This window comes from Pithys albifrons, chromosome Z, assembly GCF_047495875.1.
Source record: "Pithys albifrons albifrons isolate INPA30051 chromosome Z, PitAlb_v1, whole genome shotgun sequence".
Lineage (NCBI taxonomy): Eukaryota > Metazoa > Chordata > Aves > Passeriformes > Thamnophilidae > Pithys > Pithys albifrons.
Window position 1 is genome coordinate 75,279,146 of NC_092497.1, and position 19,890 is coordinate 75,299,035.

A 19,890-nucleotide genomic window follows, 5' to 3' on the forward strand; every position below is an offset into this window, starting at 1 on the left:
AGCCCAGTGGCTTTGCAGCAAAGTTGTCAATGTGTTTTCTTAAGTCAGGCCAGAGGGCAGTAAGGTATTCTTTCAGCATTAAGAGATTATTTCATAAAAAGGGGACAAGATGGACATTTTCTGGGAGTAGAGTACTTATTGTTCTGAAAAGAAATTACCAGGTCTTTTGTAAAAATTCTGTTTTTTTCTTGCTCAGTCTTAAAAACAGCTACTATAATGTGATGTCTTCTATTGTATAAAAGCTGTACAAGCTATGTAGAACATAAGTAGACATGGGAAGACAAAAATGAAACAGAAACTGTTAAATTTACATAGTATTATCTCTAGTACCAATATTCTTAAGAAAGGAAAAGAAAAATTAAGAATGGTCCCATACATGTGATTTTCAGTTAGAAGATTAGATTTGCCAAGACATTCACAGTGTATCATGAATATGTGGAGTAATTACCTCCACTTCCAGCTGCTGTACCAATCATCAGGATTTCTCAGTCCTAAATCAATCAGTTGGAAGCAATTGATTTCTAACCTTCTAGGTCTCTACTAGTTTGAATGCTTATCACTGCTCATGGCTGTTATCTATGCCATTGTGACAAGAGGCATGCTCAGACATCCAAAACCCAATAGTTTTGGAACAGAATTACCATGTCCTCTGTATGCCATCAGCAATAAACACAACTGTACAAGCAATATTTTCCCTTGGACAAACAGGCCTTATAATGAGATTTGCTCTTTTGTTTGAATAAGTGTATCTGCATCATAAATTAAATTATTTCCATCTTGAGCAATAAATTACAGAGCTTGCTTTCTCCAGGTTAGTGTAATTCCTATGGCCTAGAAGGACAAGGAGTCAAAAATCATAATCATGAGCAATGCATATTCATGCTACACAGTCCATGTGCATGTAAACCACAAAGGATAGCAGTAACTCAGCAACTTGGAACACCAAGTGAAGCTACCTTTCAGTGTTTCAGTAGCTAAGTTTTCAAATGATTTTGGATCTTTTTAATTAGTGTCCTGGAGGCTGAGTTTTGGAGAGTCTTTGTCTTTTTCTTTTTTTTTTTCCTTTCTCTTCTTGTTCATTGATTACTGTAAAGGAGGAGTCAGAGTATCATCGGCTGATCATAATGAAAAAATCCTTACTATTTGGACCGCTGTTAAACTGGGAGAAAACTGATAACTGGCTGTCAGATTTTTATTGTGTTGCATTTTCCACCTGTTGAACCCTTGTAAGCAGAAAGAAAAGCATGATTTGCACAACAAAATACATGTGTGCAAACAGACATACAGACAGGCAGCTGGATTATCTGAGGAAGAAACAATTTCTGTGAACTGAGCAAGTCCATGCAATTGATGCAAACTTAACCTGAACAAACACTGTTTGAAAATAACCAAGCAAAACAAAATGTTGGGGCTGATCAGTTGCTTTGGGATCCCTGCTGTGGAAGTCTTACTGGTAGGCACATCATTTGTGTTTGCTTTCAGGTGTCCAGGAGGTGGTAAAGGGATAGTTGCAGAAACAACAGGCTGCCCTGTTTGGTTGAATGCAGAGAGACTCATAAGCATGGTGGATAAAGTAGACTGATGGTGGGGTAGCAGCTTGCAGGGACTCCCAAGTCTTTGTTCTAGTTCCACCACCTTCAGGATAATGTTTGCACTCACATGTTACCAGAAATTGTGGTTACCAGACTTGTGGAGACCTGTCAGCCAGAAAAAAATGCTGCCTTGGACTTCAGGAGAAAAGAGAGATCCACACTCCTTAAAATCCTTACTTTTACCATCCCCCCAAGAAATACTCTTTTTTTATAAATGAGAAGGGTGTTTCCTGCCACTCTATGATGTGATTGCTTCTTGATGAAAAGAAAGTAGTACTGCTTTCATAGCAAACAAACGTGAGCAAGAGCAACTAGGAACTCTGTGATTAATACCTCCGGCCATCAGACAAACACAGGCTATGGGATGAGAAGCTGGTTAAGTGTCTTGCCCTCATTAGGTTATGGGGCAGGCCACAGTTTCAAAACCCCAAGGGTTGTGAAAAGCAACACTTTGTTGTGTGAACAGTGTCTCTAGAAGAGTGACTGTCCTTTTGAAAAAATCTCAGGTAGGTATCTCAGGCAATATCAAACTGGACCCAACCATTAGATACTCAAACCCTCATTTTATTCCTTGCTTAATAGAAACATGGTGGATAGTCAACTTTTCCTTCCCCTTTCCTGTTTTTTGCCTCCTTCCAAAAAATATAAAGAGGTGTGCTAATTTTCTTGAGCACAAGGTGGCAGGATTCAGCTTCCCTTTAAAGCAAATAAACACCAAACAGTGCTTGAAAGCAATAAGGTAAACAGATTTCTGTTATTAGGAATGCACAATCAGACACCATCAAATAGCTAGATAAATCTCTAAACAAACTGAACACTGGAAAGAATGAAAGGCAGGCTAAGACACTCAGAAGGTGGCTCGTGTTTAGAGGAAATTCAGAAAAGAGCTGTGTCAAAGCCAATTTTTGTCATTGAGGGAAAAGGTGTTGGAGCTCGTGTAAGAGAGGCAAGTATATCTCAAAGTACTTATCAGCCCAGCAGATGCTAAAGATTACAGTTCACAGGCTTGCTCTGGGTCATGGTGCAGATATATGTCTCTGGCCACAGTTCTTGAATGCAAGGACATCTTCATGTGGAAAATTTAATGGGAATTGGGGTATTTCACTAGAGAACAAAAGGTTTCTGTTAAGATCAAGAGTTTCCATTAACTGTACTATCTCTCCATGTTGTAAGAGCTAAAAATTCTGAAACTGTAAGCAAAATATAAGCATTTGTTTCTGTGCAGTTTTGGTAAGACTGGTCTTTCTGTATACACAAACCTTTGCACAGGACAGGATACCACTGTACGCACAAAAATCATGTGGCCTTTACCTGTTCTCAGACTCTGTGGTATAAATTATTATTCATCTACCTAAATAACACTAGTCTCAGAGGGATTCTTTTAGTTTTCAGCTCCTATCTTTTTTCCAGAAATCCATGTTTACACTTTTACAGATATTTACTATAATTTCTATGCTATGATACATACTTCATATATGATGTACAAATTAAAGCTTCAGAATGAACAAACTCAACTTTAGGACAGTGATTTCAGGCCACCACCTTGAGAATTTCACCATGTTCAGGTTTTGCTCCTAATATTCAGACAGTTGGGCTCCCAAATAACTTTATTAACAGCAATAAAAAAATGGGCAAAGAAATGAGTATTGCAAGGGAATAGAATCTCTGGGAGGTCATTAATCTGATTTCATCTATGTAAGGCAAATCTGAATCTACCTCACAGGCTCTGAAGAGGTTCACTTCATGTGCTCTGAGAGGGCTCTATTACTCAAGATTTGAGTGTTCTCCAAAGTGATCTATTTGTCATGCTTAACTGTCCTTATCATAGAAAAGTTTTCATAATGTCATACATAAATCATCCATGTTGTAAATCAATTGTATTACTTCTTGTCTTACCCCACAGACAAGGAAAAAAAATATTGCCTCTCCCTTTACCTACCCTTTTGTGTATTTCAGGGGTGTTCTTGCATTTTCCATTAGGTTTTTCATGCGCTGAAGATGGGCTGTTCTTTCAATCTTGACTCAGAATTCATATTTTCTAGTCCTCGAATCACACTCTATAGCTTTGTCATATTTTCACCTCTTTGCTCTAGTTTGAACACCTTTAGGATGATGTTTGCTCTTGCAGCACTACCAAAAAGCTACTTGTCTCCAGTGGTTTCATTGTGGCTCTCCCTTATTTGAACTTCTTTCCTACTTTCTTTAATCTGTGAGAAAAAAAGATGGAACACATAGAAATAAAACTTACCTACGTAGAAATAAAGTCATGATATACCACAGAAATTCTTTGTACAGCTATCCTTAAATAATTCTGGAATTTAAACACTCAAAGCAGGAGCTGTGCCTATTGAAAGAGTTGCTGCTTCCCCCATTAGGCCAGCAATGATATTTCGTAGTAGAGCACTCCCTAACTTTTATTTCGACTATTTTGGTGGGCCCAAAACATGATACTTTCATTTTGTTATCTTCCCATAGTCTCCTTCCCAATCTATTTTGATAAAATACTAATTCTAGGGCAGGAGTAGATTTTTAACAGAATTTGATATTTTGCCAACATGTTTTCACACCTGTAATTTTTGGCATTGTTATACAGAAGTGTATCTCCAGCCTTCTAAGAAATGATTACTGTATAACTCAGCAACACTCCCATGAGAAATTTTTTGAACTGCAGAAAATATAAACTGACATTTACTATAACAGGTGATGATGCCTTTTCCGAGTGTTTGCTCTAGTGTTATTTAACACTTACCTGCAGCCTTATGAATTTATGGTCTTACCAATTGAACTTTGCTCTTTCAATACTATTGCTAATACCAGTTTGATCCAACTGCATGATTTTATCTAAAACTTCTTTGACAGCTTCTCAGTTTTACAAATTCAGAGACAACAGAGACCTGAAATGTCTGTTACGTAATAAAGTTCAGTATGTGGCCATATATGATTAGACAATTGTGAGCTTATTGTCATAAAATCACAAGGAGAATTACAATGAGTATTTATTGCCTGAAAGAGCTGATGTCTTTGTGTTCATCCAGGAGAGAATGGGGGAATAAAGCTCATTTGCCCAAGCTGTAAGCAGACTTGGCTCAAGAACAGTAATGCAGGTTTTACAGCAACTTACAGGTTTCAAAATTTTCCTTCTGTCCTGCATTAAGGACCTTTCTCAAAGTCTTTTGAAAACTGAATCATATGGCAGTTTATACTATTAATTTTTCTGTCTTTCTGTTAACACTTTCCTCCAAATCCTTTAAAAATCCCAAACTATTTTGCCTCTAGAAAATTGTTCCATGACCTTTTATCTTACTTGCTATCCTTCTATAAATATTTTGTTTGGAGAAGTACTTTATTTTAAAGTTAAGTGGCCTTTTGTTAAAGAAAAAATGTATTCGTTGTAGACAAAAGGCCTAGCACTGGAAAAAAATTATGTTTTTTTCATGTTTTTATGCTGTATCATTGGCTTTGTTATTCCCTAAGATTCTCTTCACTTTCATTGTTTTATTTAGAAAAGACAAAGTGATGAACTTGGTAACGAAGCAATATATTCTGAGCATCTATATAACAATTTTACTTACACTTTAATGAATTTGTTTTAAATATGGTTGACAGTATTTTCAATTATGTCTTTTTGTTCATTTTTTTTCATTTTTTTGCCTTATGAGGAGGCAGAAGTCAGTGCAGTGTTTCAGCGAGGTATGGCTCTGACTTAGTAGGATGTTCTTTTTAAGAGAAACTAACTCTGCCTGTGGTCACATCAGGCCTACAAATGAACCCAGTAAAATGTGAATTTTCCTTATAGCCTGGGCAAATGTAAAAAGGACTCTGTGTGCTTTCAATTAATAAGTGCCATGCCAAATTGATTCCCGACTACTTTCTAACAGCATATTGGCTGTTTGTTTGGTACCTTAGTAACACGAATTCTTGTAACATTTACTTTCTTTTATTCAACCAGATTTACTCATTTCAAAATACCCAGCTGAGATAATTAGGTAAGAAACGACTGTCACCATCTTTGGGTGGAAAGGTACAGAGGTCATGTGAAGAACCTTCGACAGAGAGCAAGGACTACCTGCCGTGTGCCAGGACAGAAGAACAGTCTCAGAAACAGCAAGGGAAGAACATCCCAGATCAGCTGTTCTTTGCACCTGCGAATGCGTGATAAACGTAGGTCGTTCAGACTTGCCTTAGCCTCGATGCGCAGCAATGATAACTCCTTGTCGTGTGTCGTCCCCCCCGGCGCCTGGGGACTGTGGGGCGATTGGGGGTTCACTGACCGGCGCGGCGGTGGTGCGGGCCGGGCCGCGGTGCATGGCGGCGGCGAGACGCGGGGTGGCGCCTGCGGAGCGCTCAGTGCGGGCACTGCGGCGGGCTCCAGCGCAGCGGCAGCGCTGCGCAAACCCGCAACCGGGGGTGGGGGCAGAAAAACGCAAATCAGCCCCGACCGCAGAGCTGTCAAGGGACGAACAAGCCGTTTTAGGGTCGCTCATCCGTCGTCTCCCGCGCTTCTCCCACCACATCCCCGTTTATCATCCGATGGCGAGTTCTCGCCCTGGTGGGGATGCCAGGTGCCCCTCGCCACGGTGCCTCCGTCCGCCTATCGGGGCAGACACCTCTTACAGGCGGCGGAGTGTGTGCGCGCTTATATGTGTGCGAGGCTGAAGGATTAGGCGCAGTCTGCGTATTGGTATCGGCTGTGTTTTTCGGCAGCCTCCCTTTTCCCGGCTCCCCGCTCCTCCCTCCCTTGTCTTTTTTTCCTTTTTTTTTTTTTTTTTTTTTTTTTTTTTAATTTCAGGCTCATTTTGTAGAGTTTCTGCCCCTCTCTGCGTCAGGCTCACGTCACTTTGCCGGCAGCTCCCCGTCTTGGATCAGGAGCCGGAGCTGCTTTATTATCAGCTGGAGGGAGGAGGAGACGGTGCGTAAAGCGGCGAGCGCGGAGCCTCGAGCCCTGCCGCTACCGCGAACGGCTCATCCCTCCCCTCCCGCTCGCCCTCCCTCCGGCGGGCAGCTGCCGCCCGAGCAGGTAGGAGCGCAGCCTCCGCCACCTGCCCCCGCGACCCCGCGCGTTTTGCAGCATCATCGGGAGCCGCTGCGGGGGCAGGCGGTGCCGCTGTCCGCCCGCGGGGCCCGGGGCAGGTGCCGCGCCGCGCCGAAGGCCCCGCTCGCCCCTGTCTGCCGCGGCACCCGGGTCCGGCCACCGTCGCCCCGCGCAGTCCCCGGGGCGGACAGTGCCGCCGGACGGCTGTGGCTGCAGCTGCGGCTGCGGCGCGCCCATGTGAGCGCCGGTCCCGCGGTGCCCGCCCGCGGCGCGGAAGGCTGCGCACCCTCCGGCCGTGCGCCCCGGCAGCGGCGGCGGCACTGGGAGCAGGAGGAGGCCGTCGAGTCAGCGCTGGAGTGAACAGGGACGGCATGGTGTCCTGGCGGCGGAGGCCAGGGCCCGGCCTGGCGCGGCTGTGGTGCTTGTGCTGCCTGGTGCTGGGGTGCTGGCGGGGTGCACTGGGCTGCCCCGCGACCTGCCAGTGCAGCTCCTGGAGGATCTGGTGCACGGAGGCGTCGCCAGGCATCGCCTCCTTCCCGGTGCCGCAGCGGAGCGCCGAGGGCGACAATGTTACCGAGATGTGAGTACAGCCCGGGGCCGGGCGCGGGGGTGGGGGACCAGAGCAGGCGGGAGAAGCTGCGGGCGGAGGCGGCGGGGAACTGACCCATGCGATGAGGCACTTACTCCGCCGGCAGATGCGGTGGCTCGAAGCCCAAAAGCCCGTGTGATTTAATTTGGAGGCGACTTTCCAGAGCTACCGCTGCGAGCCCATTTAGATGCTGAATCCTAATTGCTCGCGATGCGGTTTTCGGGCAGCGGGGCGGGGGTCGCCGCCGGTCGCAGCGGGACCACGGGGCAGCCGGGTAGCGGAACGGGGCGCTGGGGCTCCGCGTCTGCCCTTGCCCCTGCCCGGGGGACGCGCACTGCCTATCCCGCACCTCTGTGGCGGCAGCAGGTATGGAATGGAGGGGTGTGGTTTTTGTTTTTGTTTTTAAAACTTTCCCTTAGTTTATTGCTGAGAACCGAGGGTATTAGTGGGTGACTTCCCCCAGTCCCGCCCCAAATCTTCTGTTCGCTTTTTCTATTGAAAAAAAAAAGAGTATGCGGCAAATTCTGGTGGTAGTGACAGCAAACTGTCTTCCATGCGTAACCATTGGAATGCAAACCTATTTTGCCCTTCTTAGTGGAGGTGGCTGGAAGAAGAAAATAACAAAACCTGCAGAGGAATGAGCATTGTGCTGCTTGTTAGCAAGTGGTAGGGGATTGGAAAACCTAATAAACTGTGAGGGAGGTGCAAAAAAAGGTTTTTTGGTCTCATTTCCATGTGGCATTTCCATCTTCGTGGGCCTGCAGATGGTCTTTGGTGAGGGAGTTCTGTAGCTTTTCGTGTTAAATCCCGCATCATTTCACAGCTCAGAGAACCATACGTTGCCTGAGGAAACCTGCAAAGGCTCTTGCTGGGTAAAAATTTATGGATACTGGGTGTGTAGATTATAGATCTCAGGAAAAAACCTTCTCAAACTGTTTTGTCCATCTTCATATTTCCCTATCCTTGTTTCTGAATTGTTATGTATGGCATTTAAGGTAAAATATACCTGAATATTTTTCCCAGAATATCTACAGGTTTCTCACTATTTGCATTCACTATCCTTCTGTCTTTCATTTTCCTATAGAAGCAATATAAAAATACTGTGAAATACGGTGTGAGTTTAGATTAAATTCTAGCCTTTGGGCTACATTCCTACAGTTCACTGAAGTCATTTGCTCCATTTCCCTGCTTGGGTAAAAGCTGAAGGAATTCATTTCTACTACTCATATGTGGCCTACCTTTGGTAGATTTTTAGGACCTCTGGTAAAGAAATGGTCTTTCTGAGTTATAACTGTTATTGATTTAGATGTTTGTGTAATATTCCATAGATGGTTTAATTTGAAAAAATTACTTTGAGCTATGCATCTTTATTAATTTTCATACACTTTGGTAACCTTTTTATCCAGTGCTTTCAATTTTGAAGTAACAGAGCAATTTTCACCTAGAATTTAATCTCTGTTTAAGAGGCTAGAGGAGAAAACATATATTGTAAATATGTGTTTCAGCCATGATCAACTTAAGACATGTCTAGTCATTTTGCATTGCTGCTTTTGGTTTTCATTTTCCTTGATTTTTTTTTTGAGCATCGCTGTCTTTTCAGTTCTTTTCGATTTTTACTGTATCATTCTGTGACATTGCACATTGTTGTGTTTGGTGGTCTAAAAATAATTTTGAGTCATGGATTTCTCAGGAGAGGTTGTCACACATATTTAAGATGGTTTTTTCATGCGTACTTTTTAATATAAAACAGAGAGGCCCTTTAATTAGTTTATAGGCATAAATTAAAAATTGGACTGTAGTAGCTGTCACATCATTTCATTGTGTGATCTCAGTAAACAGTAAGTATGTAGAGAAGCAGTTCTAATATAGTAGGTGCAGATTGTGGAACCATTTTTAACACCACAGATTTTGCTTTATTTTATCTAAGATTTTAGAGGCCGGGGCATTACATTTCACTTGTGAAGCTTCAGGCCTGGTTCTTTTCCATGCTCTACAGATACAGAGCACAATTCCATTGGTTTCTGGTGAAATTACTCTTGGTATTAATAATGTGAGAAGAGTATAAGACAATTAATTTCAAGAATTTATTCCCATATATCTCCTGAGTGTCTATTAAAATCAGTCCTTTATTTGCTGGTTATGTCCTGCTCTTGATGGGTTTGGATCCTGCAGGCTGAGGCAAAACATCCATGAGCCCAGAACATATATTCTGGGTCCACCTTCTTACATGGACCACAAATACTGGGAACGCTGGGATAACTGCATGGTCAGGGTGTGTATGTAAATTCTGTGGTGGTGCAGAGGGTTGGCTGTGGGCCAAGTGGATGGCACTGAGCAGGCAGGATGTGAGTGGGCAGCCAGAGTTTTTGCTTTGGCTTTAGGAAGTGGGTAAGAAAGCTGGGGTGGTGCAGCAGGAATAACAGATCTGAGGTACCATGCATCAGGCAGTCTCCATCACTTAATACCCAGGTGTTTCATCTCTGCTTTGGTTGGTAGGTAAGTTGCAGTTTGGAGCTTAATAAGAGGTTTTGTCCCAGTTGAGCTATTTCATGATTCCTCGTTGGATTCAACATCCAAATCTACTGAGAGCAGTAGGAAGACACTCAGAGTGCTTCTGCATCAGCCTTGGGAGGTCCAGCTCCTGAAACTGTGGGAGGGCATAAAAAGTATTTGTGCCTGGTGCTTTCTTAGTCATCTTACTCACTCTTTCCCTTCCTAGTCATTTTTGCATAGTTTCTCTTACAGTTAATGAGACGGGTTTTAGATTTGTCCAGTTGGCTAGGATGGTGGTGTGGACTGCCATTTATCTGGAAAGCAAGTGCCAATGCATATCATAACAGAATGTAATTATAATAATTGTTTGGTCATTTTGATATTATTGGAGGTAAATTGAATTTCAGAGTGAGATCCTGCATTGAAATCATGGTATCAGTCACTGAAACTCACATTAAGGAACAAAGACCAAGAATGGTGAGACCAGAACAACTATATCATTGTTTTTAGATCCATACATTGTAGGCACAATAGCAAATAAGTAGTTCTTGTCAAGATCACTCATTACAAAATTATCAATAGGATAGTAAATGAGTAATTTTTAAAGTGTTCAGGACTTCTTGGAAAATGACCAGACTAATATTTTCTCATTAAGTAAAATCTATTGCTATTATACGTCAGTGTACATGACTCTTCAAAGAATTTGTTTTAAAAGTGACTTCTTGTGGTGTAAGTATATTCCTGACCTAGTTTCACAGATCTGCTATCAAGTAATTAATATGTTTCCTTATGATTATGCAGGTGAATGGGGTTTGAAATTAATTGCTGTTTTTCAGGAAGAACTGCTTGCCAACAAAATAGCAGTTGACTTTTAAGCTCTTGCCTGTTAAAAGAAGGGTGATTGTGTATTGCGTACATTTCAAAACCACAAAATAAATTTCTAATGCAGTTATATAAAGCATTCTAGAATTGTTAATAAGTAAGACAGGATAAGTAATTTATAGAGTAAATTATTTAACAAGTCATGTGAGCTTGTGCTAAAAAAAAGGCATGTTTAAATTCATTTGAAGCTCAGAGCCGTTGGTATTTTGAGTCTTTTTAATTTTATATTTCTAGACTGTTGTAGATTAAAACTAATATAAAATTGGCTACAAGGCCTCTCAACCTCCAGCCCCTTCCTCTACAAAACAACTTTTGGCTGTACAGCATTCATTGCATGACTTGGCTGGGTTGAGAAGTTATTTCTGGTGACTTGGAATTGTATAATAAAACATGAGACACCAGGCTACAAATCATGAAAGGGATTTTGGACAGTAGTGACATAATAGCTGTTTTTAGGAATTTGTCCTTTTTTTTTCAAGTCTTTTAAAGATCTGGGTAATTGGTTAAGGTGAGTTGAAAGTAAGGACTGTGAAAATTGGTTTTGTAATTTCTGGTCTCCAAAACTACTCCAAATATTACAAAGCATTGGTTTTATATATACTGGGTTCTTTTTTTGGTCCCAGGGAACCTTTTGTATTTCTGGTTTTAGTCCTTGTTCTTACAGGTTGTGAGGACTGACGTGGCTCCCGGGGGTCTCCACTTAGGCTATCTGCCAGGCTGAGATGAAGTAGCTCACAAGCCTGGAAGAGAGCAGCATCCTTCAGAAGATGCTCAATATTGGGCAGAGGGACAGGGTCACTGCCTCTTCCTGTATGTCTTTGGTCACTCAAGAGTTTTGAGAGAGCTTTGGGATTTGTATACTGAAATGAAAGCTGTTTGTATATGTTCAAGGATTGGGTCTTGAACATGTTATTTTCAAGAAACTTCTACTTTCCACTTGAGAAAACAGGGCTCAGCAGTGCAGCCTGTGGTATCTTTAAGATGGCATTTCCCACATTTCTCAGGTTCTATTTTTTCTTCATTATTTTTATGCTGACAAATGTAAGGGAGAAAGTAGCTTAGCAATATTCTGGATCCCTAATCACTGTAAAGCAAAAAATTTTACATAACTAAACAAGTACCTTATTTCTCCATTTTGGATTTAAAGAGGGATCCTCCATGCCCTTTTATTTTTTTTTTTGGATGGCAGTTCTGTTTCTTCTGTGTTTGTCATCTGTCCCTACACAAATGTCTAACAGTATGTCAGCGAATGTGGCCATCCAGATATCCTTGCCAAAGCAGTATGAGTGTAGAAGGTAATGAGTAACAAAAAAATGAAAAACAGAGTAAAGATATCTAAAACCTTTTCAATATTTTGTTGATATTAGATGTATGTTTAGCTTGTTACATCTGAAAAAACACTCCTTGAAAACTATTCTTTGAAAAGTGATGCACTGATTGTATAAATTCACTAATTCACATGCATTTCAAATGAAGAAATAAATCGATAGAGGTTTGAAACCCTGTACTGCCTGGGGTGTAAATATGTTCTGTTACTGGATGCTGCTTGTGTTTGCAAAGGTTGCTTTATCCAAATGTATGTAACCATATAGCTGCTATTAATATCAAATATAATTGGGATACATCTTAATTCCTCTTAGATTGGGAGCATGTATTTTTAGAAACTGCAAAAGACAAACCAAACTACTCCCCCTCCTGAAATATGCATATGGAGATCATGTGTTTTACATAGCTACCATTAAACATAACATTATAGAATCACAGAATCACAGAATATGTAAGGTTAGAAGGGACCACCAGTGGTATCATCTAGTTCAACTGCCCTGCTCAAGAAGCTTCGTCCAGAACACATTGCACAATATTGTATCCAGATGGTTCTTAAATATTCACAGGGAGGGAGACTCCACAACCTCTCTGGGCATGTGTTCAGTCACACGCACAGTAAAGTTGTTCTTCTCCAGTTGAGGTGAAACTTTTTGTGCATCCATTTCTGCCCATTGCCTCTTGTTCTATTTCTTGGCACCACTGAGAAGAGTGTGGCTCCATCCCCTTGACACCTGCCCTTCAGATATTTATGTACATTGACAAAGTTCTCTCTCTTCTCAAGACTGAACAGGCCCAGTTCCCTTAGCGTTCCCTCATATGACAGATGCAGCAGTTCCCTAATCATCTCTGTAGCCCTCTGCTGGACTCCCTCCAGGAACTCTGTGTCTCTCTTGTCCAGAATAGCCCAGAACTGGACACAGCACTCCAGATGTGGCCTCACCAGGGCTGAATGAAGGGGCAGGATCGTCTCACTCCACCTGCTGGCAATGCTCTTCCTAATGCACCTGAGGATACCATTGGACTTGTTGGCCACAAGGACACACTGCTGGCTCCTGGACAGCTTGTTGTCCACCAGGACCTCTGCAGAGCTGATTTCCAGCAGTTACAGCCCATACTGGTGCATGGGGTCATTCCTCCCCAGGTACAGGACCCTGCATTTGCCGTTGTGGAATTTCAGACAGTTCCTCCCTGCCCATCTCTCCTACCTGTTGACATCCTGAAGGGCTACACAGCCCTCTGGGGTACCAGCCGCTCCTCCCAGCTTTGTGTTGCCAGCAACCTTGGTGCGGGGGCATCTCCCCTTTCATCCAAGTCACTGATGAATAATTTAAACAATACCGGGCCCAGTGTTGAAGCTTGGGGGACACCACTAGTGACCAGTCTACAGCTAGACCCTGTGACACTGATGATTATGGCCTTCTATGATCTGCTGTTCATCCAGTTCTCAATCCACCTCACCATCCACTTATTCAGTCCATACTTCCTGAGCTTGCCTATGAGGATATCATGTAAGACAGTGTCTAAGCCTTGCTGAAGTTGACATAGACATTGACTGCTTTCCCTTCATCCATCCAGGTAGTTGTCCCATCATGGTAAGTAATCAGATTGGTCTGGGAAGATTTACCTTTAATTAATCCATACTGACTAATCTTGGTCACTTGGTCACTCATGTGGATAGAGATAATCTCCAGGATTCAAAGTGAGGCTGACTGCCTGGTAGTTCCTTTGGGTCCTCCTTCTGGCCCATTTTGAACAAGGAGGTGAGATTTGTTTTCTTCTAGTCCTCAGACACCACTTGTGAATGCCATGACTTTTCAAAGATAATTGTGACCAGCCCAGCTATGGTGTCTGCCTGCTCCCTCAGCACTCTTGGAGGCATCCTGTCAGGGCCCATGGACTTGTGGCCATCAGTTTTTCCCAAGTGATCTCTAACCCAATCCTCCCTGACCAAGGGAAAGCCTTCATTCAGACCTGATCTCCTGGGTTGGAGATTCCTGAGGCTGGTCTTGTCAGTGAGGGCTGATGCAAATAAGGTGCTTGGATCCTTCTTCATTTAGTAGCAGGCCCACATTTACCTTAGTTTTCCTGTTGTTGCTGATGTATTTGAAGAAACCTTTTGTGCTGTCCTGGACATCCTTGGCCAGAATAAATTCTGAATGGATCTTTGCTTTCCTCATGTCATTTCTACTTACTCTGTCAACATCTCTATTTTCTTTCCAAGTGCCCTGTTCCTGCTTTCACATCCTCTGTATCTCCTGTTTGTGCTTCAGTTTTTACAGTAGTTTCTTGTTCATCCATTCATATGTCTTGACCTCTTTGCTCCATTTCTTGCTCCTCAGGGTGCACTGATCTTGAGCCTGAAGGAGGAGATGCTTGCATATCGATTGACGAGCTCTCTTGGACCCCTCTTCACTACAGGACCCATTCCCATGGGATTCTTCCAATAAGATCTATGGAGAGGTTAAGAGTAGCTCTCCTGAAGTCCAGGGTTGTGATCGATCTTGCCACCATGCAAGTGGCTGAACTCCACAATCTCATGGTTACTCCACAGTCTCATGGCAACATTGCCTAATTGTGGTGGATTTACTGGAAAGGAGCCATGTGATGTGGTAAACTTGCATTTAGGTTTTTAAATTTTCTTTTAAGAAAATTACCTGCATTGGGTGTTAATAATTGACAGAGGTTATAGCTGAAACTTAAATATATTTAATACCAGTTCAGCTGTATATGTTTCTGTGTTGTGTTATCATTGTTAGGATACATTCTTGGAGATCAGATTTTAGATCAGTATTCTTTTGTTCTTAGACAAGGCCTGATGCAATGAGATTTTCTGTTTCAGAAGTAAAATAAAATAGAAAGAAGGCAGAAGGTGTCCAAGGCATTTTCAGTGGTGCTTTAAGAGGTCATAATCTTTGGATAGTGTATCCTGAACTTTACTTTTGCTAAGTCCTTATCTAGCAAGGTAGTTAGATGCCCTTTATTTCAGGGGACAGGTGAGTCTGAGATTCTGGCCTTCTTAAAATCACTGACAGTAATGGGTGGAATTAGTGTTTCACCGGGGTAGTTTCAAGTACATACGTGAAGGATGAAAAGAACCTTGACTCAAACATTTTCCTGCCTGTTTGAAGTTTGGAAGAGATGGAGCCTGTTGCTCTATTACTTGATGTATTTTTGACTTCCAAGTTTTTTTTGGCTTTCAAGTGTCTTCATACTGTATGGAGACTAAATGCATTGAGGCAAGAGGAAGCTCAGATTATTCTGACAGGGGAGCCTTTTACAAAGTTTTAGATAATTTTGCATTGTAATGTATCTGTATGTCCATATGTAAAACAGTCTTAGCTGCAGTTACTACTATTGATCCATAGAGGATATGTCATTCATTGTTACAGTTGTCCAATGTACAAATAAGAGAAAGACAACACATTAATCACAGTTAGTCTGTTTCCATTGCAGAAACAGACAAGCAGTGAAATGGCAACACTTTTGACCTCTTTTTGGAAGTGTCTGTCCACAGAGCTGTAGTTGGGGCTGGGAAAGTTACCTGTTTTTCCTCTTGGTTTGACAGTTGAGCCAAAAGAAATCTTCCAGGTTTAAATTTAAATGAAATTAGTTTTACCTTTTCAATTTCCTAGCTGTACATGTAAAACTAAGTAAGTCTGTGTTCAACAGGTATCTTGTGAAGCACATTGCCGCACATTGCAGTCAGATGCTGTGCTCCATATGAAGAATGTATAGGATGTGATTTTTTTCTATTATTTTGCAAAAACTGTCTGCTTTTCTGAATGCCAGAGGGCACAGCAAGTGTATGCAGATAAATTATGTGCACAAACTGGGCATGTCAGACTTACTGAGTATGGACTGGGACACTTTTTACAGCATGTACTGTGGGTGTCATGTGCTGGAATTGCTAATCATGTCTGGGACTGTCCCAGTCCTAGGCATTTAAAATCTGGCAACTCCCTACTGTGTAGCAAAGGCACTTAACTCAGCTGGCTGTTCTCCTGCCAGCAATGGAGAACTCACTATTTCCAGGAAGTGATTTAGGAGGCTAAATTACGTTTCTGCTAAAGATTACCCTATGGAGTCATCCCCCTTTCCTTTCCACTGACTATTAGAAAATATTGGGGACTTAGTTCACTGAAGCAAGGGACGAAAGCAAGACCTTCCTTTTCATGAGCAGAGTCACACTGTGGAGTAAGCTGATTTTCATGATTTCAGGTGAACCATTTCAGCATGGATTTGAAGGTCTGCTTTGGTAGAAGCAGAGTATAGGTTTGAACCAAGGTCTTGCATGTCAGCATCTTAACTGCTGGCCCTGTACGGTGTACAGATGTGGGCTTGCCTTGGTTTTTCCTGTCTGAGCTGCCTTCCTTGGCACAGAGTATTCAAATATGCTTTTGGGTCAGGGAGCAGGACTGTCTGTTTTAGCTAAGAGGCTGTGACGCTTATTTGTGTAGTGAGACAGCTATGTCCTACTCCTTCTCCACTGAGTGTTTCATTACAACAAAAATTAGAACAGCACAAACAGGTAAGGCTGAGATTGCCCTCTATCAGGTTTCTTTGTAAGTGTGGTATCTTCTGAGAGACTGAGATCACACTCCCTTAGGGAGAGGAAGGAATTCAATCTGAAATCCCTGGATGCTGCAGGAACATTATTTACAACATTTCCTCCAACTCTCTGAGCTTCAAACTCACACAGAGATGTCTCTGCTTTTTTCCTTTTTTCTTTTTATTTCCCCCTCCCCTCACAACTGAATCTATCTGGTGAATATGGGTCTAGTTCAAGAGGCTGAAATGAATTTTTTTTCCTTTTTTCCACCCACTAGATGGGAGAATAGTCTATTACATATTCATCTCCTATTCTCCCCTCCAGTCCCTCTTCTTTTAATATTTAGAAACAGGTTTTGGAACACATTTTGCATACTGTGATCCTCACCTGGTAAAGATACATACTATACTCTCCCACTGGGAGCAGTTTTGCTAACTTGAGTGGTGTAACTATACAGTGTGCTTAAGGATATGCTGAAGTGTTTCATGTTTAAAGTGGTAGTAGGTAAGTATCATTTTAAGACTGTTTGTTGTGTTCATATTTATAAATACAGAGAAAATTACAATACATTTACAAACGTTTTCAATTTGCATATATCTATGTAACATCAAGGCCCCTAAATAGGAAAATATTAATGCTGGATACTGCTTTTGCTGTAGATATCGCTGCAAATCCTGAATTGTGTTTGTGTCCAGTGACTGTCTTGTTGCCCGAAGTCTGTGTCAACAAGGGGATGTGAACCTAGGTGGCACAGCTGCAAAAATAGATGCCACTTGTGCTGGAAGTGGGTGTGGGTGGAAAAAAAGATTGTTGATCTTCCCGCTCTGAATGGTCCTCACAACTATTCATGACATTCCTGTCTGAATAGAGACAAGGCAGTCGTTCCTTCTTTTACATAGTCTAGTAGCTTGCATAGTTTTTGCCTGTTGTAGAGCACTTCTACATGTTCTTTTAATGAACATAATGTTTTTGTTCTTCTAATGAATTTTAGTGAACAGTTTACCTTTTAGCAGTTCTGCTCTTCACTCTGGGTATCTGAAATGAAAAGTGTAGGTGAATGTCCTAATACTTGGAGGTATCATCAAAATGACTATGTAATATTTGCAGGTGAACACTTCACCCTTGCCATGTATGTCCTAGGACAGGGGCAATGTTGCCAAGGGTGTGAAGGGTGGAGGAGTGCTGAAAGGTGTGTGCAGCAGTGTGATATGCTTGTGAGAATCACAAGCAGAAATTGGCTGGTGGATGAGAGGAATACTCCTCTATTCATAAGCAACAACACGAACAAAACCTTTAAAGGTAAATGAAGAGTCTCATGAAAGTAGAGGTGGTGGGGAGAAGGCAGCTCTGCAGAAATAATGAAGTTTGAAGACTACTGTAGCAAAAGATGTCACCTTGTGAAACAGGCACATTCAGAGTAAGAGCTTTGTTTGTCAGTAAAATGGTAAACACGGTGACCTAAGACTTGAAATTATATTAAAATGGAAAATTAGCACTTACAAAAGAGTACATTTCCTAATGTATGACAGTAAATACATCCATGAGCATGTTTTTAAGTAAAAATTGATGACATTCTAGAAGGGGCAACATGTATATATCACATAGCAGAGCAAACAGATGTACAAGGAGAAAACTGAAAGACAAACACAGGATGCTTGTCTGTGTGCAACATTGTGACAGAGCATTTCCCCAGAATCAAACTGGCCTACTACATATACATGGAAAGTTACAGAAACAGTAGCAGCAATGTGGTAGTCATCAGGAGGATTAGATATACTCTGGATACAGAAAAATGTGCAGAAAGTGTAATAAAGACGTGTGGAACAAAATGTCAGGGCCTCGCTATCTGCCAGTGGTTGATGCATCAAGAACAGGGAATTCTTGAAGGGAACTGATCTCTGACCTTGGCTGTCAGATGCTGAGCCCCAGATTGTCTTGAGCAATGTTACTTGAGTGCGAGGTATGTGTAGTGCAGGATTTGCTCAAAAAATGGACGTGCCTGTGTCTGCAAAGGAAGCTCCCAGAGTTAATTATATTGCCTCCAGAGCTGCTGTACTGGCATGTGGAGAGCTACCTCCTGTCATCTTCTGTGACTCATGGTTGAATACTCTAAATGGGAGGAAAGAACTTGTAAGTAACCTGTGATAGTGGCAACCAGTTTTTCACTCTTTGTCAAATATAGTGATTCACAGTTTAAAAAAAATACCTCTGCAGCACGTGCTCAGAATTTGTCAAGAGATGCCATGCAGCCAAAGGAAGGAATCAAACACCTCTTAGTAAAATTGTTGAATGCTAAGTCCACCATGGACTAGTTTGACACACTGCCTCTTTTCTGAGTTATGGCATGCTCTTTAAGCAGTAGACGTTCTGTTTCTTGAGGTTGTCTACATGAAATCTGGTGCTTATGGCAGCAGATGGATAAAGCAACACAGAACAAAATAATTGAAGTAAGCCTGTATATCTGTAGAGGACATCTTTGTAGCTGTTAATATCATCCTCATTGCTTGATATTAGAGTTTCTTTCCTAGAGGGAGCTTGGTCCTGTGTAGAAAGATTTCTTGGTTGAGCAGAGATTGTGTCATTGGTGCCTACATCTGTCTGAAACTTCTCATTCCTGATATGCAACATCATGTAGCTCTGTACTGCCTTTTCTAACCATGAATTGAGCATTATTTTAAATTTGGTTTCAGAGGGGCTGCAAATGGAACACATTTGAATATACCAACTTTAATCAAGTGTTATTGTCACTTTTGTGTGATCTTAACATATAACTTTAGATCAGTCCAGGTTTGTTGAAAATGCCTCTGAATTTTAGCCTACCTCTTGATGAACTTGGTGTGACAACTGTAGTTTGTAAGGTGATACAGCACTAAGGAATTTTGCAATGTTTAATTGTCAGGGTTAACATACAGCTCTCACAGTAGTTAGGCTAGGGACATACGTGACCTGTCATTAAATGCTAATGCATTTACTGACAGTTCAATGTCTGAAGTGTGCTACCTTTTTCCCCTAAAGACTTAGTGAAAAAATAAGTTGGATTATGAAGTTTTCCCAAAGTTCAGAAACATTTCACCAGTGAATGTTTATTAATTGTAAAAAATTTTTTTACCAGCTGTATGAACCAGAGCTAGACATATATTTGATTTATTTTGTGGAGTTTTAAGAAAATATGTTTCCCATAAAGGGAGTCTTCTGGCAACAGAAATACTTCTGAAGCTGCATTACATTGTTACTTATTGTATCTATATTCTCAAGACTAGCATATGCTAGGTTTTTTTTCCAGTATGCAATATACCTTAACATATATTAAGCTGAAGGAAATAGAGTTAGGAGGGCATACTTCTGCTGGCCAGTTTTTTCAGGTTAAGGAAAAGATTTGAAAGTTGTAATGAAATCTCTTTTGAACTTAGTGAGGAACAAAATAATC

General features: G+C 41.7%; 1 protein-coding gene across 8 annotated transcripts in view; it reads left to right on the forward strand.

The window, feature by feature from the left end:
* Positions 1-6,016: 6,016 nt before the first annotated feature.
* The window catches only part of NTRK2 (neurotrophic receptor tyrosine kinase 2), a 203,902-nt gene continuing 190,028 nt past the window's right edge, over positions 6,017-19,890 (forward strand). For 2 of the 8 annotated variants that reach the window (XM_071581435.1, XM_071581436.1), the window contains exon 1: positions 6,024-7,204. In XM_071581435.1, coding sequence (XP_071437536.1) covers positions 6,996-7,204 — 209 coding nt within the window. In that variant the 5' untranslated portion in view covers positions 6,024-6,995. Of the gene's footprint in view, positions 7,205-7,557; positions 7,580-8,066; positions 8,086-19,890 lie in introns of those variants that run through there. The other 6 variants (XM_071581437.1, XM_071581428.1, XM_071581433.1 and 3 more) reach the window with 6 other exon arrangements.